The sequence below is a fragment of the Plectropomus leopardus genome, chromosome 22 (genome assembly GCF_026936395.1).
Source record: "Plectropomus leopardus strain MGB_pleo_1.0 chromosome 22, ASM2693639v1, whole genome shotgun sequence".
Lineage (NCBI taxonomy): Eukaryota > Metazoa > Chordata > Actinopteri > Perciformes > Serranidae > Plectropomus > Plectropomus leopardus.
Window position 1 is genome coordinate 25,008,770 of NC_142197.1, and position 24,118 is coordinate 25,032,887.

A 24,118-nucleotide genomic window follows, 5' to 3' on the forward strand; every position below is an offset into this window, starting at 1 on the left:
GACTTCTGTGCCTACATATTATGTTTTCCATTTCCTTCTGTGCCTGCTGTTTACATTGTGGGATGCTGCTACTGTGATATCAGCAGGTGGGATGACGCTGCAGGTGATTATGTTTAGACAACACAAGAACATGGCAACCAATGCTGGAATGTCAACAAACACACATGCTGGCACAGATGGTTAGGATTAGGCAACACGGACATGGATGGTTAGGATTAGGGGAAGAAGGCACATGATAAGGTACATAAAAAAATATTATATTCAGACAGGAAGTGAACACCAGAGTCCGGTGTGAAAGTCCAGGGTTTGTTGGACCAATACACTGCCCCCCCTGCCTACCCTTTAGGCATATAATAACACTGCGACCGGTTCTGTCCGGCCATGTTTTCACCTGTCCAGCGGAGTTTCATGACCACCACTTTTGGTGGCGCCCACTTATGGCAAAAGCAAAGCAGCTTTATTATTCGAGTTTGGAATGTAACTTGCTTAAACTGACATACAACACCATCAGAGAGAGAGTTATATATTGATTAAACCAGCTGATACTTTATCAATTTAAATGATTGGAGAATTGCGGGTGGTGCCAAATATAGAGCCTATAACTGCCTGATGCAATTAGGTATAGCCATAAAACAAAAAGAAAATATCAGTCAATAGTCAATAATAGTAGTGGTTAGTTGTGAATGTGGGGAATGAGAGGACGAGAGAAGCTGGAGGAGTGCTTGTCTCACTGCCTCTTCTCTGGAGATGTCCGGAAGTAGCACTTCCTGACACAAGAAGTGGGATATTTAGGTTATTTACTCAAGAGGTCTGGGGAAGTGCCTGTCTGGAGTGTGTGTGTGTGGTGTGTGTGTTAGGGGCGGCACATGGGGTGTTGGTGTGGGATATATCCTACTTTTACAAAGTTTGTTTATCATGGGGTGCTGCTGCAAATCCTTTTCAGTGTTCTGCTTGTCTGCCAGAAACAGAAAGTTGTACTGTGACAGAACTACAGACTTCTCTTTGGAGAAACAAACACCGCCGACAGGATCTCCTGCAGTTGCCTTTTATCATAATGTGCTGTCAGAAAATGAATCAGTGGTCTTATAGTAATATTGAACAAGTTGATCTTACTTTTTTTCTAGAAAATCACTTGCCTTGATTAAGGAAAGTAAATATTAGTCTTTAGTTGTTTATTTTTGTTTATGTAAGATTTAGTTGTATTTACATCATTTTGTAAACTTGCTTCTTAAAAGTTGTTTTGAAGTCTTACTTAACTAACATACACTAAATTAGCCTGACTTAACTTGATCATGACAAAGAGGATTTGGCAAAGTGAAGGAGCAACTCGTTCTCACTCCAAAATCATCAAATACATCCACTCAGTCAGTACTCTCAACATACGAGTGTGACGCCAAAAGCCATCCTCTGCATCCAACCAGAACATGGCTGGATGGCTTCAGGTGAGAACGCAGCCGAACGGGAACCGGTTGCGCACACATGAAATGATGAGGGGGAGTGTCATGTAATAATGCAGCAAAATAAGGTGCACAAGTTTGCTAATAGGGTGGGTGGGTGTGGAGGTGGATGGGTTCCATAAAAAAACGACTTTCTTGCAGGAGTCCATAGTTCACTTCCCATGTAATTTTTTTTCCCCCTTCACCTTATCATGTGCCTCTTTTGCCTAAATCTAGCCATCTGTGACTTCGTTGCCTAATCCTAACCATCATCAACCGTCTGACAGTATGGAGGGGTATTTCCTCTCATGCAGATGCAGAACGCATGTGCTGGTTTGCGTAAGTGGTAGTCTTTGTGGTGTTTGCATGTGCAACTTTTTAGCTGATAAACAGGCAACATGAGGTGATGCATCTGCTTTTTTTGCCAGTAGATCTTTGATGTCCTGAGCCTTTAATGTGTGTGTGTGTTAATACTAAAGTTGCCATGTCAGAATTTTTATTATGTGTAGTTGGACACAGAATTTAATCTGATTCACTTCACAGTGGTGTAAATGAGCCATTATCATGCTTGTCTGAGGTAAATTATTTGCCATTATCATGCTTGTATAAAATGGAATAATGGACTTAAGAAAAGGGCAAGGCCTATTAAGCTGCTCTACATCGTCATACACACACACCTCCTCCTCTTCATGGGTCAATCGGGAGGAATTAGTACAAGGCTTTATGATGGGCGCTGACACTAACAACGGGAGGTGGGGTGAAGGGGTGGTGCGGCAGCTGAGTGACGGAGCCTGTCAGGGAACAGCGAGTCAGCCAGCTTTGATGTGAGGGAGGGAGCCCCCTTTTTTTCGCAGAAATCCCATTAAGGTCAGAGGTCCAGGGCTCCAAGGTGGTCACATACTCCAAGAAGGGAAGGAGAAAGATGTTATTGAGAGGAGGGAGTGGGTCAGATGGAGAGGGGGCACTGGGGGGCCCAGATCTTTAAAAGTCTATTTAATCCTATCAAAACCTGTGTTGTCCTCAGATTCAGTGAAGACAATGTAAAAGGCCAACATATGCTCTGCTATTGTTCCTCTCTGAATAGGCTGGTATGGTGACTACTGTATTTTACACTTACACAAACTACATATATACTGCAAATCCACTCCATACTTCACATTTACATTCACTGTAACTGTAAATTATGCATATTTTTAGTTACAGTTTTTTATCATGTAAATGTATTCACTGTCATTATGAATGTAAGCATGCTGTATCTCCATCTACCTCAGTCCCTCTAGGATTTCACGGGCTTTTTGGTATTGTTACAGCTTGAAATGTCTGATTTCACGGTAGCTTTTCTAAAACATTGCTTTGAATGTTAAGATGTTTTTCGATGTTTGGGGTTTTTTGTTTGGTTTTTTGGCAATTCAATTACGGGAGCAAGTAAAAATTGCAAAAATAGTTGGCATACCTCATTTTGTTATTTATACTACACTAACATTACCACTAACCTTCCATAAAGAAAGAACTGCAGCATGTATAACATGCAGGTTAGAAATTACAGAGGTGCAACAATTTCCAACTTTGACATCTGAAGTTGCACTGAGAAAGGTAAATTAGGCTAATAGTAACATAGCTTGTGATCTAATGCTTAGCTAACCTTATTAATCTGTTGATGAAATGGCAGTACACTTAGTGAGGAGGGCATTATGACTTGTTTGGGACTTGGATCTCAAAGTAAAGCACTTAGGACTTGACTTGGGACTAGTCCATCTTGACTTGTAACTTGACTTGGGACTTGCCGATATTTACTTGGGAGTTAAGTCAGACATGTAATCTCAACAGAATATATGTCATCACGCATGCAGTTTTAAGAGGTTGTGGTTATTTTACTTATTTTTCTGTGAAACCAGGTTGATCCATGCACCCTAACCACTTATGTATCCCAAACATATGGAGTATGCAATGAACTGCGGTGATTCTTCCATCCATCTGTCTATCCATCTGTCCATTCATCCATCACTATTCGCTTATCCGGGGCCCGGTCACAGGGGCAGCAGACTGAGCAAAGTAGTTGAGACATCCCTCTCTCCAGCAATGTTTTCCAGCTTCTCCAGGGGGTCCTGAGGCATTTTGAGGCTAGATGAGGTATATGATCTCTCCAGCATGTTCTGGGTCTGCCCCCAGGCCTCCCACCAGTTGGATGTGCCTGGAGCACCTGCATAGGAGGCACCCAGGAGGTATTCTGATCAGATGCCCGAACCACCTCAACTGGCCCCTTTTGACACGAAGGAGAAGCAGTTCTGCTCCAATCTCATTCTAGCGGGCATTGCCCAAAGCTCATGACCATAGGTGAGATATGGAAGTCATAGATTGACCAATAAATCGAAAACTTTTCCTTCTTGCTCAGCTTCTTCTTCACCACGTTCAGCACAGCGTCCACATCATTGTATATCCCTCCTCAAACTGCAGAGATTCAGTATTCATCAACACTGTAAAAAAATTAAAGCAGAAATCAAAAAGACGCAAACACGTCTATGTTATGGATGCCATACTTTTTATTGTGCTGGATAAAACGCAGTGAATATCTATAAAGACTTTGTTTAGCAAGCAAGCAAAATTTGTAGTGAAATTAAAGACGGTAATACTACGTGGATAGAGAAAGCAATAAAAGTTAGATACTGTAGAAGACACTTGAAATGACACAGAAGGAGCAAGGCAGAAGGAGAGCTGGGAAATCTCTCCACTTCCCTCACAGCTAACTACAAAACATTGCATAATGTAAGAAAAATCCTTTCCAAAGGTTACATGTCCAGTCTTACCTAATGGTGACTGAGAGGCAGAGAAAAACAGTCTTATAAAATTCATCCCCCACAAAAATAAACTATATATATATAAAATTTTAAAATGTTCTCCATATGCTCTCGGACACCTGAATTTTAAACAGTATTTAAGTTTGAAAATGAGGTAAAAGTAGGCCTTACAGGAGGTAGTGATGTGTATTCGATTGTACTAGAACATGATATCATGAAGAGATCAACTTCATTAAGACTCCCAGAGCTGAAAGCTCATCAACAGTGGCTTCTGCAATCATTCTGCCCAACAGCGAGGTAACATCTCCTCCACACAACATGAGCTGGTGTTTCAGATTCTACTGACCTCAAGTTTCTGAAGGAAATACAAACTTCAAAAGCTCAAAATTTGGAGCTTGTTGAGCTTGGTGGTGTCACGTAGGCCACATTTATACCTGGTATTATCGCATGCTCCAGTACCCTTTTTCCTTATCGGGACATACAGATCACATGTTAATACCAGGTCTACATGGGGTCTGTGTGACTGATGGATGGTGTGGTGTTAAATGATGAAGCCTGTCTGTTTCAAAGCCATTCGTTCAAAGCTACTGATGAGCCGCCATCAACAGGTGCACAGTGTTTTCTTAGCCAGCTCATTTAACAGAAGCTTATGATTCTCTCTGTCTGGATTGGTTGGATTATTAGAAATAGCATTACCTGCACAGTGTCTGGAATATAAAAAATAGCAGTTTCATGTAGGAACTATTTTCCAAACCTATCAGCACGCAGAGGGAAGTGTGCAGCGTCTGCTAGCACACCTAGCCCTGTTGACCTTGCTAACGTTAGAGGGGCACTCAGAGAGTGCAAACCTTGGTCATGGCCAAATTCTCTATCCTGCAGCTTTCACCAAAATGAAAATTTGTTTATCTGTTCAATGATTTGGATTTGCTTCAAAATGTAAAATGTTCTTCCTTGGCTCATACGACACCCATTAACCAAATTTCATGAAAAAAAAATCCAGAAGATTTTCCGTAATTCTGCTGATAAACACAATCGAAAACAGCCGTCTTCGTATATGACTCAGTTCAATTTACGTGTCCTTGCAAACCATCACAGTGTGACAGTGAGTCAGCATACACAATACCAGGACCCTGAACCTGAAGCAGATAAATAGAATTCATTAATTTATCATTTAAACCTGTGCTTTTCCTTGTATATGAAACCATCTTGCGTGAAAAAGGCCTAATGTGGGAGCAGTAAGCTGATGGTGCTACTATGGTGTGTTCACACTGAATGTGTACTGAATTTTAAACCCGGCACACCTGCAGATAAAGGCACATAAATAAGTCAACACGAACAAACCCAAAGTTGCCCTGGGTGGTGCCATTTGAGGCAAAGACACAACAGTGGCTTGTAATTTCACCTGCATCAATTGTATTTTGTGAACCCTCACATGCTGGCAGTATCATTGCTGTAAGACTTCTTTATTGAGCAACTATCACATGCAGTGTTTTTTCAAGTTCTAGATATTGGTCCTTGGACACTCAGTAAAGTGGGAATACATTTTGCAGCTTGAAGGCAGTTTCATGGTAGAAGACACTGTGCAGGTTGTTGCTTAGCGAGAGTTTACCACAGCCTCTGTTAATTTGCCATTGTTCCATACTGGTGTTGCTGACCTGGTTTGAATGTTATCACTCGAGTAAAGCTACAGTTGGTACCTTTTATGAAAATAACTTTTTGACATATCTGCAGAAACCATCACTATATCCTGACAGTAGTACATGAGACAGATCATCTCTAAGAAAAAAGTTCTCTGCCTCCTCCTATTTCTTCCAATGGTATTTGTTAGAATCTACCTTGGCTGAAGGAAAACCATTCATCAGTGCTGAGAAGTCTATAACGCAGCTGTCAATCATGTCAATCACTGCTTGTAAAATCAAACTATGCAGCACCGATCAATTAGTCAAGATTTTGTTACTGCATTTCCCATTTCCTGCCTCAAATGTTTTCAGAAACATATTTTTGTGCACTGTTTAGCTGTAACATAAGATTGTTGGTCTGGCCAGTGAGCCAGTGTTTTCAATATGGTGGCTGGGTTTCGCTGAAGGGGATTCTAACAAAAGCCATTAGAGGCACTAAGAGAAGCAAGAGGAACATGTTTTTTCACAGACATGTGATCTGTCTCATTTACTACTGTCTGGATCTACTAATAGTAGAGCGAATACAACAAAAACTTGTTATAAATGTTACCAACTACAGGTTTATATGGCCGTTCTTGGTGGTAGATGTGGGTTAGAAGAGTCTTGCTAAACCAAGTAGTATGTTCAGAATGCTGTTATCAGTGTATTAAATGTCAGTGTTTATTGATATGCAAGGACGAAGGAAGTCAGTTGACATAACGTTAGTATAAAGAGCAAGAAAGTCCGGTAGGTAGGGAGGGTGATCGGGGCGATGGGTGGTTCAAGCACTGGACTTTCACTCAAGAGACCGGGATTTGTGTCCCTTGTGAAACTAAAAGGCATAGGTATGTAACATATGTCCAGTAGGGTATGTCACATGACATATGTGTATAATAGATGCCAATGGGCATTTATTGATAATGGCATTCTGATTATACTGGTGTAGAACCCCTCTAACCCATATCAATGACCACTAAATTGGGTGGTAACATTCAAAATGGGTGCTGGCAGCAGGTTGATGGGCTGTAGCCCCTCTGAGGCTCTACCTCAGGCCCAGTTTAAAATACCATGTTAACTTTTCAAAGGTTGCCATGGTGACAGGTGAAAAATGGTATAATCCATCACTAAGTACAAAGCAATTCCATATACATCTGGTTTAACCATATCACAAGAAAAGAAAAATCACATTTGTGTGAAGTACACAAAACAGCTAATCAAGTATATCGATATCTACTAATTAAAAACAAGAAAAACATATTCATGAATACAATATACAAAAATCCAAACATATCTGTTCCAAAACCTGAAAGTCACTTTGAAGTTGAGAATCCAAATGTACTGAGATCGGAAACTTGAATGATCTGATACAATACTTTAAGTAAGGAGCTTCTGCAGTCCTGACATAGATCATATCATACATCAATGTAACTCATACTGAAAGTAAACCAGCAAAATCATTCCTTTTCGAGACTGGAGGTAGGTATTTGTCAATTGATTAGTCCATTTTTAACGTGTGTTTGAGGTACTGTACATATATAGGTAGTACATAACTCAGGAAAAACAAGTTTAACTATTAAAAGCCAAAAAAAAACAACAACAAAAAAAAACATTTGTAGTAATATGTAGTGTCGTACAAACACTTGATCCTTATTAAACCATTGTGTAAATCAGAAGAAAAAAAAATAAATTCAAGTTAACAGCTTGTCAAACAGAAGTCCCAGTTTGCAGATAATGCTAAATATGTTTCATTAAAATGTTTAGATACAAATTAACATTAAGGTAAATAAGAAAAAACAGTACTTAATATGTTAGCTGCTTTTGTGTTTTAAGTATAAAAAACAGACCACTGAATCGAGGCTTTTTCCAGGAATCTCTAAAGAAGAAAATGTCAGGCCAGTCAGTGCCAAGTGCATGAGTGATGAAATTGAACTCTCAAGACTGCATCGAAACAATAATTGTTGGATCATCACCGAAGGTTATGACGACATTTCAGTCATATTGCAAAGATCTGGAAAGTCTTTACCACAAAGAAGACACAAGTGATCCATTAAACACATACTCAGTTTCACTTCTGTAAAGCTGTCTTAAAAACATAGACAGATATACATCTACAGGGCAGAGAACATATTTTCTTTGCAGCAGTGACGAATAGTTCTCAGTTGTATCATCAGCGTTTTTACCTAAAATGTCTTCTGTGATTCTTGTACCTTTAGCTAATTCTAAATTATTAATTCTTAAATGCTTCTTGGCTTAACGTGTGGGTAGGTAAAAATGATATTTTGGTTGTGTTACGGTTTCAAGTAAAAAGTTGTTCAGATAATGCAGTTAAGTCTGAAAGCAACAACAATTTTAGGTCAAATATTGTAGTGTCATGTCTAGGAAATCATGAGCACTTTCCTTAAATGATTATTGGTAAAATTAAAATCATTTGAAAAAAACGATGTAGAAGTGTTGCTTATTTCAAGCAATACCAAATGCTATTTTTCACAGTAACATTTTGCATATACTTTAACAGCATTGCATAGCCTATTGATTAATCAAGTGAATTTCATGTTTGATAAAATTCTTAACAACCAATTAGTCGATTGTCAATTAATTGTTATCATTCCTAGTCATAACTAAGTGAAACCAACACAGGAGTGCATAAAAACTGCGGTTCCTCAAATGGCCACTTGAGGCTTGCTCCAAAAGTGAGTCAATCCCCATAGACCCCCATGTTAAATGCCCAAATTTACAGCAGAAATAAACATGTTTACAGCCTGAAACTAAAATACTTTTGGTCACAGTCGCTAATTTCAGCATTCATAACAAGAGTACGGGATGAATTTTTATATCACTCTCACGATTAATTGTTATTTAGGCTGAAAGTTATGTGTAGCTAAGGGCATGGCCACTTTGAGTGACCACTGGGGTGCAGTCCACTGACAATTAGCTACCACAACAACAATGTTTGGATAACATAACTAAAGCGTATCCCCCAGAGTAAAGACATAGCTGTAGTGTCTATGATGTTATGAGTATTTTGAGTTCATGAAAATAACTTTTACCATTTTGGTCATCTAAAAAGTCTTGCTCAGTATTCGGTTCAACTAAAAGTCCTTGTAATGAGTCAAATATTCAGTTTCAGTGATGTTACATTTTGTTTTAATAGGTTTTAGGCTGCTTTTTGCCAGCAAAAATTAGCACTAGCATTAGCATTATCACAGTTGAAAAGTTGTAAATGTACCATGCTAACCAAGCTAGCAGCTAGCATTAGGGTTACCTCCACCCTCATGACCAAATACGGTCACTTGTAGTTCCAGAAATCCAAGATGGTAACTGCCAAAATACAAAACTCAAGGCTTCAAAATGGAAGTCCACATTAGCGACCATTATTGTATACAGTCTATAGTCATCACCAATAGTAAAGATGATCATATGTGACAAAAATGAGGCCACCGTAGTAAAACAGCTGAATTTTCCTTCAATGTTTATGCACTTGGCTCTGTCATATCTGACATTTGCTTCTTTCTGGATTGTGTAGGGTTTACCTGACTGAATCAAACAAAACAGTTGCAGACAAATTGCCGTTCCCCCATGACAAGACAGCAACCAACCGGCATGACCTCGCTTTAATGTACAGTATAAAGTTGCAACACAATATCTGAACGCACACTGCCCTCCCTGGCATTACTCAGTGTGTACTGAGCAACAGCGTTCATTAGCTGGTTCTTCTGAGTCAGAGGTAGTTTGAAATCATGAGAGGATATTGCATATCAGTGAGCAGAAAGCACTGGCATACCAACAGGTTTCTATAAATGTAAGGCTCCCTGGAGTTACAGTGCGTGATGAGTCATCCAATGTCACACTGCCACTAAATCCAGGTATCAAGTGTGTCATGAGGTAATGTGTGGTTTGTTCTTGTGGTTTTTTGTTCTTGAGGTTTTGGGTTCTTGAGTGTTTTTTTGCAAGTCTGTGGATTTCTTTGTAGTGTGACATCAATGACGGAGTCAAGGCTTTAAAGCTATGCTGCGCAAAGAACAAACTGAACAAGGCTATGTTAATGTAACTGTGAACAAATGGTATACAGTAGTCTGATGCAATGTCAACCTGTCTGGTAGTGGAGTACCAACAGGATGTGAAGAGGTTCTATGGTTTTTCTGGCGCAGTAAGAGGTGTGGAAGTCCACCAACAACAGGGAGAGCAACGGAGAGTTCATGTAGTTCTCGGATGTTCTTCTTTATCAAGTAAAACTGACACCACCTTGGGTGACATCAACAAAATTAAAGCTTTAAATGCATACTGGAGGCATTGCTGGACTAGATCTTTCAAATGGGCAGATCCATAAAGAGAACTGGCTGCAACCCAATGTTAAATTTTAAGGCTGTTGAGTTTTTTAAATAACCAAAAGGAAGAGACTATATATTTCTGGAGAAAGATAAATCAATTGTTGAGTTTCATTCTGAGGTCATCAAATACTGCGTGTGACCATAATGACTGTCCAAGTGAGCACTTTAACTTTCTAGATTAAGTGATGTACGCAATAATAAAATCTGAACACTAGTATTCAACTGATGACACATTATAAGCTTTAACAGCAGTTGATCTACTTCTGTACTGACAACGTACCCTCATACAACGTTTGGTATGATATCTAACAAATTAACTCTCTACAAATGGCGTGTTCAAAATACTTAGCACAAGGTACTTAAGTCAACTTATGTAGGTTAGATTAAGGAAAAGAAACATGGCAACAACATGTTTTAAAATAAAGATCACTTGGTTTCATATGGTTCCAAACACTGGTCTCCTACAGGAAAGTCCTGTGTTTTTTGACCCATTCAGTGACCCAGCCTTCCCTTATTTGGCGCACTTTTGGTCTTTATGCTACTTCCTCAATGCCACCAGCACAATGGCCACAGAACCACAGCCTTCCTGGGCTGTACACAAATTACTGGCTTATGATTATGTGAATCATATACAAATTGTGGTACTTTTTGTAGGTATACATAGAAATGGTTCAGATCATCAAAATGCATGTTTATAGCAGATGTAAACAGGCTCTTTAAGTCAAGAAAACTGACTTCACTTGCGGACTGATCCTTTGATGGACCTTTGCATTGGGCGCAACCCATAGAGAGAAGTACAGGATGGCTTTTCCTTAGGATGATGTGTGAGGACTAGCCAATGCTAACAACCTCAGCAATTTTTTTTCTAAATAACTTTGAGCCAACATGATGGATCAACCAGTGCCCTGAGAAAGGCCTGAGTGTCTCCTTGTTGTTGGTGGCTTGAAACCAGTTTTGGTGAGGGGTAGTTGGGTTGGTTTGTCTTAGTGCCAACACAATGATATATTGGAATAGCAGACTGTTGTTCTACATGTCTGTATGACAAAAGCAGACTGTCCCAGTCTCTTTTTGCCATCGGTGTCTGGAGAATCAGTCAACAACGACAGGGTGTGTGAAAGTTTTCTGATTTGTTTCTGTCCATGAGAGAGATGCAGTGGCAGTATGAGTGCATGTAATGTGCACCTCAGTACAATGGTGTGGTCTTCAGAATTATGCACCCCCTAGTGATGCTCTCACTCATATGAAGATGATTATGCTCTGAGGATTCTGAATCGAAACCACCGAACATTTACTCATTGTGTCTGTCTGTTTTCGAGTTGATTCTCACTGAGTGTGAGTGTGTTGTAAGGGGGTTGATGATGTGTCTGTCTCTGCCTGAGTTGTGTTTGTTTTGGCAGGCAGAGTGTCTGAAGCTGTACTTTTTGCTTGTTTGTATCTGTTCAGCCAATAAGACCTGGCAGCACTACAATTACTAGATTTTTTTTATATGTTGCTGCATTCTGTATGGTCTATGTAAAAGCGTATCAAAGGAAATAAAAGACATATACTGAACGTTTCTGCCAGTTCAGTGACAGAGTTAAGATGGAAACTCTCTAGCTGAAACTAAACCAAGTAAGATAACATGTGGAAAAAGTCAAAAATAAGTGGTCAAGGCAGTCTTTTCCCTTTGAAAGACCTGACAGCTGAATGAGGTAGAGTTTTCATGATGTGGTAGCTTAGTCCTCCTCTGGGGACTCTCCAGCCTCTTCTTCTTCCTCTTCTTCCTGTAATGAAACAAGACACAAGCATACGACTCAGTATTTGACCAAATGTCTCCTCAAAAAAACAAAGAAAAGTGTTTTTGCAGAACATTATGATGTCACAGTTACCTTTGACCTTTTAGATATACAATGTTATCACTTCACTGTATCCTAGTAGACACTTGTGTGACTTTTTTGTCATCATAACTGTATAAATTTCTGACTTATGGTCAAAAACATGTTTTGTGACTTCACAGTGACCATTGAGCACCTAATTCTAATCAGTTCATTCTGGAGTCCAAGTGGGCGCTTGTGCTAAATTCCAGTAAAGTTAAAGTGAATGTTTGTGTCATATTTAAAGAAATTCCCTAAGGGCATCCTTGACATAATTCTTTTACAAGAATGAGACGAATGTAAGGTCACTTTGACCTTTGACCACCAAAATCTAATTTGCTCATCCTTGAGTCTGCTCAAACATTTGTGCCAAATTTAAAGAAATTCCCTCAAAGTGTTCTTGAGATATTGTGCCGACAAGAATGAAGTCACGATGACCTTGACCTTTGACCTGTGACCTGTGACCACCAAAATCTAACTGCTCATCCTCGAGTCCAAGTGACTATTCATGTAAAATTTTGAAGAAATTCCCTTAAGGAAATTTGGGAATTTGAAGTATCGCTCTCACAACAATGTGTCGGATGGACCGACGGACGGACAATCCAAAAACATAAATCCCTCTAGCCTCGGCTATCACCGGTGTGGAGGTATAAAAAATGTGGAGATGTTGTACTCAAAATCTGTGCAAGTATAAACTAAACAGCCACACCAACACCTCTAAACAATTTTAGCTGTTAGCTTTAGCTGAACCAGTATTTTTCAGCCTTTTTCTGCATTTTGGAAATCTGCATGATAAAAAGTCTACCAGCAGTTCCTGTTAGCACTGTAACCATGGATGTACAGACAGTTATCATCCTGAATAATTTTGATAGTGAAGATGTCCTAACATTATAATTATGAGGCAAGAACTTCCATCTTTTCCATCTTTTTTATATAATTTCCAAGTGGATTAATACAATAGATTTTTATCTAAATGTACACCCAAGATTCCATTATCAGTGGTAAAAGTAAGTTCTCTGATTTCATGTGTTTGGACTGAAAGAAGAAGCTGTTTGGATTTTGTTGGTAATTGCTCTGCTTGTCGGCAGCAGGTGCTCTTTAATTAATTTTGCTGGTGAAGTAACAAAGCATAACCTCAAGCACTCACTTCACTTCACTTAACAAAATAGCAACATTGTTTTTTTTTCTTCTACAAAATCAAAATGTGCCCTACAACAGAGGATGTAAATGGACTGCAGTGCTAATGATGGCTCCCTAACCCTAAATTCCCCTCTATTCCCAGAACAAGTGGCAGTTGTTTTTTCAAAGTGCAAGATGACCACTGCGACACTGGGGGGGACAGAGAGAACTCCTCCCTCCTCAGATGAAATGGATTTCATTTTCCACATGGCTTCATTTTATTCAGGGAGGCTAACTGACACAATTTATAACCCTCTTCCTTCCCAGGCCACAGCAATGCAGCTCAAACTCCATTCATTAGCACTCACACACTTTGGTCTTGAAAGGCCCGCTAAATGCTACCATGTGTAACGAGGGCAAATGAGAGCAGGAGAGAAGAAAGGTGGTGGTCATGGTGGTAGTGTGGGTTGAGAACAAAAAAGAAGCTTTAATCATATTGGCCCTCCACTCCCACCCACACCAATTCACACCTTCATTCTAAAAGGATGGAGGTATCCATCACTATTGCCTCCAATTTAATCAACCTGGTGATGGTGTCTACAACCAAACTGACATGTCAAAGCACAGATTCCCAATCAATTAATGATGAATTTTACATAAAGATTTGTATGTGCATTTTCTGCCACTCCATGGTCAAGGTTTGAGTAGGTAGCCTGGTACTTCCTGCTTAGCACTCCGTGTACTTATGTGAGGATAAAAAGATTCAATCATGCAGCTCTTCTAGACTTTCCAAATGTTATCAGACCAAAGTGATCAAATCCTGATAGTAAAATTAGTCACTTTGTGGAGATTGTGAGGCTCCAAAAATTGTATCCACTGACTCACAGGTGCCTCTTTCACATTGTAAGTCAATGGGAAAATGTCTTTTTAAGCTGCAGGGCATCACGTGACTGTATAATTACATGGTTTTACTACCACGAAAATTGGTTTCAGAGTCCAGCATACCCTCTGGGAACTTGGTTTGGACTAGTTTTTGCGACAAGTCGTCTGACTACATCTGAAGTGTGGTCATAGCTGTCCCAACCAGTCACACTTCAAGTGAAAAGGTGAACACTTGTCATCACAGAGATGTGACACACCATAATCCTTCAAACACTGGCATAATAATACCCTTTCTGACAATCACTACTCCGGCATTTATAGTTTCAGTTGTACCTACAAAAAGTATATCCCAATTCTGTTCAAGTCACACTTGCTGCTTCATCAACTGCCATCTCCTCCAAACAAAGTTTCGTGGCCACCTTGGCAAGAATCACCGTTGCTCCCTACCTTATTGGTTTCTCTCATATTCCGTTTCTCCAGTCTCCATAAACTCAGGACATTCAGTCATACAATTTCTGAATCAGCTCACCACAACTTGTGACATCTAGTGCCAGTCTTTTTTTTGCATCTTTCTTGTATCTTTTTGTGACAGAATCCTTCTCCAGTTGTCCACTAATTCTCAATAGATAGCTAACATCTTACCAGTGACTCCACGGATGTGGTGTTCCCCACAACCCTCAAATGTGATAGCTGTCTTAAGGCTAATTTGTACTCCATTTCCGTAAGAAAATACATATGCCGTTTCAAACATTGTAAACATCACTGCCCTCATAATTCTATGACTCCTTTATGATTGCATAGATACAACCAATAAGTGGCACTAGAGGTCAGGGTCAAAAGTTTCCAACACAACAAACAAGGCAACGGTGGAAGAAGTTGTAATAATGTGCCTTTGATGGACACATTGTAGAAGTCAGAAGCCTGTGAGGCCATTAAATACATCAAGAAGTGGATAGAGAACCATTTCAATTCATTTCGTTGAGCCATTTTTCAATGTCTTTGTCATGTCCTCCAACCATATCCCCCTTAAACTATGCTTCACTGCCCACACAATCTCCAGTGGTACTGCTCTGTTTCGTTCATATTGATAAGCTTTTAGATAACAAGCATTAATACGAACAAAATCAATGCAGAGTATGGACACAAGACTTCACTCGAGTCCATATATGTATCTAACTTTGAGCATAAATAACCCCTTAGGCCAGTCAGGAGTACAGAAAAAGTAAAAACTGTTTAGTACCATCATGCATATACCGAAGACTTTGATTACTATGTGGTTTGCTTGTAATACAGGAATCCAACTGCATGAAACAGTTGCAGAATGTAAACAGTTAGAGATGCATCGATTGCAATTTTCTCAGAAGATCTCAATTTCCAGTCCTTGACATGACAACTGAGTTTCTGACCGGTTCTGATTTTCTTTCAAATAACATATAACTGACACAAACATATTTACAACGTTTCTTCAAAGCCAAGGATGGAGGATGTTTGTTTTACTATACCTCCTAGAATGTGGTGCTTATAAAAAGTTAGCATTAGCTTTTTTTATGTGGAACTGTTGAGCTTTTAGAGTGCCCAATGAATGAGTCCTAAAAAACGAGTTAGCATCTCGGCATGTATGGTTCCCTCGTCTCAAACTCAATGTGTTTTTTGAGTGGGTTTTTGGTTAGATGTCAGAAGGTCTGTGGTTAACACAAACTCAGGAGACTTCCACATTTTGTTCTTAGATATAAAATACAACAGTAAACTGTAAACAGTGAACTTTGAAGCTTTTATGCGTCTTAAAAAAACAAGCTTAATGAGATCTTACGTTAGTTTTTTACTTCTGGCAATTACATTTAGGGTTCAAAAATTCAAAAGTAGTGTTCATTACTGAAAATTATCTTGCTGAACAAAACATGTAAGTAACATAAACATTAGTTTACCACAGAGTTTACTTTCTGCAGTAATCCAAATTTTAATGGAAGAATCCCACAGAATTTGGGATAAGGGAACTAGGGCGAAGCCACATGGTGCTACAGATTAACGTTACTCCTGGAGCAATCTATTATCAACTACCCCAGTAGTCTTCTAGTTATCTTGGCTAATCAGCTAACTAGCAGACTAGCATAGGCCAATTATATTTATGGTTTTATTGACTTATACTTACTTACTTATACTCTCGGACTAAGTGCACAGTCTCAGTTTCTCTGAGTAATCAGCCAGGGGAGATATTCAGACTGTATTTTTCAAGCAAAACAAGCCGAATGTAGAAATAGGAGACCTGGCAGGTAGCAGTAGCTGAAACTTCAATGGGAAATGGTGCCATGTTCATGTGTAAAGTTGAAGGTTTCTTTTGGGTCATTTATCCTTCCCACCCCACCCCATCCCAAGCACTGGAATGAAAGGGACTTGAGGTTTTGTACAGGCTAGTGGTGGTGGGGCTGAGATAAAGCAGCCTATCAAAGTGGGAGAGCTAAATGACATTTTTATGGCTTGCAGCTCCCAGGGCCTCACAGCGCCTCCCAACTACCTCAGCCCTGTTCCCACACAGCCACAAATCAGAGCCGAGTTATGCATTCACACCAAGAAGTGGCCCGCATCAGTGAACAGAGGGAGGCTGGTGGATTCCTGGAGTGTGAGGGAATGCTGGGGGTGGGGGTCCTGTGTCATGTTGCACTCACTTATTACCATTCTGCTTTCATTCTCCCTCTGATGTAGGTGCTCACACCAACAATACAAAACAGCATCTAATTATCTGCTACATATGAACCGTCAGAGATGGAGGAACTGCTGTTAATCTTGGAATTTCTCCCTAAGAATAACTCATGGCTCATCTCACCTTTTTCTTGCTAAAAGCACCCCTGTATTTACAGATATGACTTAGTCCACAGTTCTAATCTGGCCCGACCTTTTGTAAGTGAAAATGCCAGCACTAGCGTAAGCCTTACATAGGGACATAGTTAAAGTTGCACCAACTATAGGCTTGGACCAAGCCTCAGAGGTGATTGGTACAGTAAAACCTCTTTGGGAGGACCTGGAGTGAATGGATTGGTCAACTATGCATGCAACTTTAACATAGGAGATTAAGCTTGGACGGTATCACTGTATTACGGCACACCAAGGTATTTAAAAATCCTGAAGGTATGTTTTTCAATACCATCAAAAATACATGCGCTCCTCTTTCTGTTAAACTCATTATGTGTAGTGCATAGCACGCACTGACAGAGCTTAGTCTCTGGTCTCTTCTGGTGAAACAGGCGGGTGAGTGAAAATACACTGCGATACTTAGTGTTGGCGGGAGAAGTTACAGGACTATAAACAGCCGGCGCCCAGCAACAACAGTGTGGGGAATTTTTACATCTAACTCTGAGAATTGAGGATTGGTTTTGACCAAACAGGAGATGGTGTTTTTGGAACTGTGGACTTGCTTACTAACGCCACACACTAATTCCATCATATAGCATATACCCTGTTGAAATTTCAGAAACATATGAAGGTATGAAATATTACATACCACCCAAGCTTACAGGAGACAGTTATGTTGCTCCTTCAGTCAAATGTGGCGGTACACAATTTCACTTTGTGGAAAAGATTTTAATCCAGGACAACCAAGGTTACCCGAAGAAATTATTGGTATTGTACATTTATGAAAACCACGAATGCCTTCCATTTGTATGCTTCATATGTATCATATCAGTGTTTCTAAATTGATTTAAGTTAAGTAGTATATAAACTGACTGTCATGTGGAGGTGGAGGGGATGGTGGATGGCGTGACAGCTAGGCGAGATGCCTACCAGGCTGGAAACCAGTGTTTGACACGTACAAACAATAGCAAGTAATCACTGCTTGTCTAGTGGCTTTTAACCTCCAAACATGGGTGTTTTTTATTGTCACCTGGTAATGTGTTCAGAAATGGAGCATCCCTACGACCAAGCCAGGTCGTGGGGGCACTAAAAGTGGTATTTTTTTTACGAAGACATCCTTGCATTTCCTGTCACGATTGGGCCAATAAGAAAGGGTATTTTTAAGCCAAAACATGGTCTTTTCTGAACCAAAGGGGTAAACTCCAGTTTTGTGCCTTAACATAACCACACGCTGACCACAGCATTGTTTACACATAAAGTTTCAACTACACTTACCAGGACTGCAAAAAACATACAACCACATCCTCCACTGGGAGACCAAATGATGCTTTTTACCATGGAAACCATTCAGGACCACAGTAATTTATGACTTTTAAATTCTGAACTGGATCTACCTAAACTTAAAAACTCATAGTGAGCAATTTAAAATAATAGTTGAGTATGTAACCTAAAAATGTAGCACACAGTATTCATACAAAGCGCAATGTGTTGAAATACAGTGTAATATAATGTATAATAAGGACTGAATAGCATGTGTGTTGCATTTGTGTTTGTGTGTTGCATTTGTGTTTGTGTGTGTGTGTGTGTGTGTGTGTGTGTGTGTGTGTGTGTGTGTTAATGCTCAATCTTTATGGTCTTACCTGAGCAGGCTTTTTCTGGACGACTTGCTGTGGCTGCAAGAGATCAGAAGGGAGAGGTTAGTCCTCCACTTGCTATCATAAACAACAAGCAGAACAGTTCTTTGCTGTCATTTAACAAAAAGGTCAAGGCAGAAATTGATTGCTAGCTGGTTTATTATTCAAGATGAAATAAAAGCAGACTGAAACTGGTAGAACTGAAAGTACAGAGTATCTTGGTTCGGTCTAAAACGATGTACAGTAAGTAAATCTGCTTGACACTCAAGAGAGCAGTGTACATGTACACCATTATATACTGTATACCCTGGTGCAATTTCAGGATGGTATTAGGGTATGACATATTATATACCACCCAAACCCAAGGATCCGATCACACCGAGTAGTATTTTTCGAGAAGCGTCGCCAGCAAAACCATTGTTTCCCTAAAGTACAGCACACTTCTCCTCTCTTGCTGCTACACAACGCATTTTTTGCAAGGTTATTATTTTCTGCTTTTCTGCTCAAAATGCGGATTCGCACCGCTCATCAATGCCACTTTTGGCCACCTGCACCAGTTCCACTGGCACTCCTAGATGTTTTTCCAGATGTGCTACCTAGGCGTTTTTGGAGCCATTGAACCTGGTGCGATGTATCTCGGTGTGATCAGCCCATAATGTATTACAGTATCTAGATGGACTTACCCATATAGACAACCAATTACATTCGGATTAACACCAACAGGCAATTTAAAGGTTCACTATACTTGAAACAAACTAGGTCATGGTGGTGTTGTCTCACCCTTCAGTCGAAAGTCCAAGTGTTTCTAATTTTTCTAAATGAAGGTATGTAAAGACTGTGCTAAAAGGTTGTTGTCACAGTCTCCTCCTAGCTGCACACCACAAACCCTATTTACATTTACACCACACCTGGCCAATCAGGTACATCAATGAAAAGTGAACATGACTAAGCGGGTTTCCATTAGAGATTTGCCCAAAACTTAAGCAATATTTTCACAATTGTATGATGACTATGTTTCCACTGAGTGATGTTCAGCGACTTCTCCTTTGGCAATAACATTCCAAGAAGCATGGTGATGGATTTTCAAAGCATTAGCAGCTTTATTTCTATGGCAGCAACCGCACTAGCCATCATTATTTCCAATCCAAGCCCATGTTATGCGAGCGACAATGTAAAGGTGAGCCCCTTATACATGGGAGCAGCCACGTAGGAGGGGCTTCTGGGAGGTGATAGTCCACGATTTCACAGAGGAATTATGGATCTAAAACATCCGGATGATCCGCTCAACAAGTTATGTAATGCAATAACACCTCTTGTAGCGCCTCCCGAAAACCGCATAGCCATAGCATCATGTGACCTATAAAAACGGAAAAAAAGTATTTCAATTGCATCCATCCATCCATCCATTTTCTACCGCTTATCCAGGGTTGGGTCGCAGGGGCAGCAGCCTAAGCTGGGAAGCCCAGAATCCCCTCTCCCCGGCCACTTCGTCCAGCTCTTTCCTGGGGGCTCCCGAGGCATTCCCAGGCCAGCTGGGAGACATAGTCTCTTAAGCGTGTCCTGGGTCTTCCCCAGGGTCTCCTACCAGTGGGACGTGCCCTGAACACCTCACCAGGGAGGCGTCTGGGAGGCATCCTAATTAGATGCCCAAGCCACCTCATCTAGCTCTTCTCAACGCGGAGCAGTGGCTCTACTCCGAGCTCCTTACCCTTTCTCTAAGGGAGAGCCCAGCCACCCTACAGGGGGAGCTCATTTCGGCCACTTGTACCCTCAGTGAGGGTAGGAACGGGGATTGACCGGTAAATCGAGAGCTTTGCCTTTCGGTTCAGCTCCCTCTTCACCACGACAGATCGGTGCAGAGTCTGCATTACTGCAGATGCCGCACCAGTCCGCCTGTCAATCTCCTGCTCCATCCTTCCCTCACTCATGAACAAGACTCCAAGGTACCTAAACTCCTCAACTTGGGTCAGGATCTCTTCCCCAATCTGGAGAGGGCACTCTATCCTTTTTCCGGCTGAGAACCATGGCCTCCGATTTTGAGGTACTGATTCTCATACCGGCCACTTCACACTCAGCTGCGAACCAATCCAGTGAGAGCTGAAGGTCACGGCCTGATGAAGCCAACAGGACCACATCAACTGCAAAAAGCAGCAACCCAATCCTGAGGTCACCAAACTGGACCCCTTCAACACCCTGGCTGCACCTAGAAATTCTGTCCACAAAAGTTATGAACAGAATCGATGACAAAGGGCAGCCCTGGCAGAGTCCAACCCTCACTGGAAACAAGTCCGACTTACTGCCGGCAATGCGGACCAAGCTCCAGCACCAGTCGTACAGGGAACGGACGGCCCGTATCACGAGGTCCGATACCCCATACTCCCGGAGAAACCCCCAAAGGACTCCCCGAGGGACAAGGGTTGAATGCCTTCTCCAAGTCCACAAAGCACATGTGGACTGGTTGGGCAAACTCCCATGCACCCTCAGGTTTCCTACCAATGGTCCAGAGCTGGTCCACAGATCCACAACCAGGACGAAAAACTGCATTGCTCCTCCTGGATCCGAGGTTCGACTATCCGGCAGACACTCCTCTCCAGTACCCCTGAATAGACCTTACCAGGGAGGCTGAAAAGTGTGATCCCCCTATAGTTAGAACACACCCTCCGGTCCCCCTTCTTAAAAAGAGGGACCACCAACCCCGCCTGCCAGTCCAGAGGCACTGCCCCCGATATCCATGCAATGCTGCAGAGTCGTGTTAACCATGACAGCCCCACAACATCCAGGGCCTTAAGGAACTCTGGGGGACCACCTTATGGCCACAGCACCGATCGGCCGAATCAGCAACAGAACAATGTTCCCCGTCTCCCCCGGGACATGGTCGAAGCTCTCCTAGAGGGGGGAGTTGAAGCTACTTCTGACGGGAGACTATGCCAGATGTTCCAAGTAGACCCTCACAATGCGTTTGGGTCTGCCAGGTCTGACCGGTGTCCCCCCCCACCATCGGAGCCAACTCACCACCAGGTGGTGATCGGTTGACAGCTCCACCCCTCTCTTCACCCGACTGTCCAAGACATGCGGTTGCAAGTCCGATGACACGACTACAAAGTCAATCTTTGAACTGCAGCCTAGGGTGTCCTGATGCCAAGTGCACATATGGACACCCTTATGCCTGAACATCGTGTTCGTTATGGACAATCTGTGGCAAGCACAGAAGTCCAATAACAAAACACCACCCAGGTTCAGATTGGGGGGGGCATTCCTCCCAATCACGCTCCTCCAAGCTCCTCCTCAAGCTCCTCCACTCTTTTATTACATTTTTTATACATTTTTTTAAACAAGGCAAGATAGTTATCCCTTTTTAAATGTTCCCGTACATGTGTTTTTATTAATCTATGGAACTGTTGTGTGATTTTATGTAAGTGTCATGGGTGTGAGTGCTTTTTCATGATTTTGGAACCCTCTACCAAAGGCTATTTTCTGTAACTATGTGACAGAAAATAACGTTTTTTGAATCCTGAAAGGCCCCAGCAGGTCACTGCATTAAAATCCTCTGTGAGGTGAACCACTTCACCACCATATCATAGGTGTCCTAAAAATAATTGTAACAAAACGCTCTGCGATTTGTGCATGCAAAACTCTTCTACAACTGCACATGGACTTTACCTCAATATAACACAGTGTTATCATTTTAGGAAATAGATTAGACACCTGCCTTCAGCCTGGCCTGTAACAGTCATTTAAACACTTTAATGATGGCAGGCAAAGAGCCAAACAGAAGCAGCAGCACACCACAGGGACATTTTGGCTGCAACACTGTATAAAGGATGCAGCTGCCTCTCATGCCACATTATGGCCGTGTGGATATCTTATTTGGATGGCAATCATTCTCAACAAAGCCACATGCAGAAACTCCATGAATGGAAAATGTCGGGAATGCATAATGAAGTTATATTAGCCGACATATTATCCACTAAAGTGTGCAGCAGATTTTTGAATAGGACTTGTGTTTGCATCTCTCAATATGAAAATAGCAGGGACAACTGCAGTGGCACGCACTTGATCAAGCATACATACCTTCTACTACAGCTCTCCAAATTTTGGCATAGTTGGGAGTCACCAAATTACAAATGGGGACCGATGATAAACTAGAATTACGTCCTTGTGGTTCTATGCATCTGTGAGCCAAGTTGCACTCGCAGGTTACATCATGTCTGTGAAAACGTGAATGATTCACACACAGAAGATCTCTACATTTAGCACAGTTTAAGACCAGTGTCACCAATTCAGTATCTGACTAAATGTCTCCCCTTCTGTCCCTGAGTTATTGCATTGAAAAATGGCCAGAAAAGTGTTTTTGCAGAACATTATGATGTCACATTGATGTTGACCTTTTGAATATAAAATGTCAGCACTTCATCGTTTTATCCTATTGAACATTTGTCTGAAATTTGGTCAAACTTAGTATGTGAATTTATGAATTATGGCCCAATACAGGCTTTGTGAGGTCACGGTGACCTTGACCTACCACCATTAAATTCTTATCACTTCATTCTTGAGTCCAAATGCTCATTTTTGCCAAATTTGAGAAAAGGCTACTTGAGATATAGCTTTTCACGAGAATGACACTGATGCAAGGTCACAGGGACCTTGACCTACAACCATCAAATTCTGATAAAATTTGGCTCTAGCATCCACTTAGACTCAACAATTAACTGATGAATTCCTCCTGGGTGTTCTTGAGATATTGCTTTTACTAAAATGCAACAGATAAGGTCACAGTGACAAATGGACATTTGTGCGAAATTTAAAGATATTCTCTGAGACATTTTTGAGATATCGAGTTCAAGAGAACGGGATGGACAGATGCACAGTCAACCAGAAAACACAATGCCTTTGGCCACAGTTGTCACTGATGTAAAAAATTCCAGGACATACAGACATTAAATAGCCACCCCTAATGTTCTCCACCACATTTGCGTGCTTGCTTTCATGATACGTAAAATCAGGAGTGATTGATTATTTCTGATAAAAAGTCTGTATATGTGAAGACAAACGCCTTTATATTCAAATCTTTAGGCTTAGGACAACATGCAGAACGATCCGTGTTTGCATTTGACGGAGGTTTCATGTGACGGAGATCCCAAACAAGCTCACAACTGCACAGGAAGTAGCTCTGGACCAGAGCTCAACAGCTGAGCACTCCATTAGCTCTGAGAATGCAAAAAGAAAATGTAGAGTCCCTGGTGCTCATAAGCCCAACCAGCTGCTGGCCCCAAAAAGAGTACCATGTCCCTAACACTCCCAAACACACACACACACACAAGATCAGCTCAACAGCTGGTGTTTTCTGTGCCAGCTCTGGCTGGAATGTCAGTCGGCTCAAACTCAGTAATGGAGTCCATGTCAACACCGGATGGGTCCTGCATGAGGAATGCAGGCAGCAGTGAAGGAAGAATTTTGGAAGTTGGTGCTCACAGAGCGGAGGATGCAGGCCCTCCGAACACTGCCAGGACTCTGAAAAACGCCTCGAGCACTCTCCCTCCTTCGTTAGTGAGCAGGTGGGTGCTCG

General features: G+C 41.3%; 1 protein-coding gene across 1 annotated transcript in view; it reads right to left on the reverse strand.

Moving 5' to 3' along the window:
- Positions 1-3,958: 3,958 nt before the first annotated feature.
- Positions 3,959-24,118, reverse strand: part of hmga2 (high mobility group AT-hook 2) — a 58,314-nt gene continuing 38,154 nt past the window's right edge. Inside the window, exons 4-5 of the mRNA XM_088072815.1 lie at positions 18,559-18,591; positions 3,959-11,980 (exon numbers count right to left, since the gene is read on the reverse strand). Coding sequence (XP_087928941.1) covers positions 11,933-11,980; positions 18,559-18,591 — 81 coding nt within the window. The 3' untranslated portion in view covers positions 3,959-11,932. The remainder of the gene's footprint in view (positions 11,981-18,558; positions 18,592-24,118) is intronic.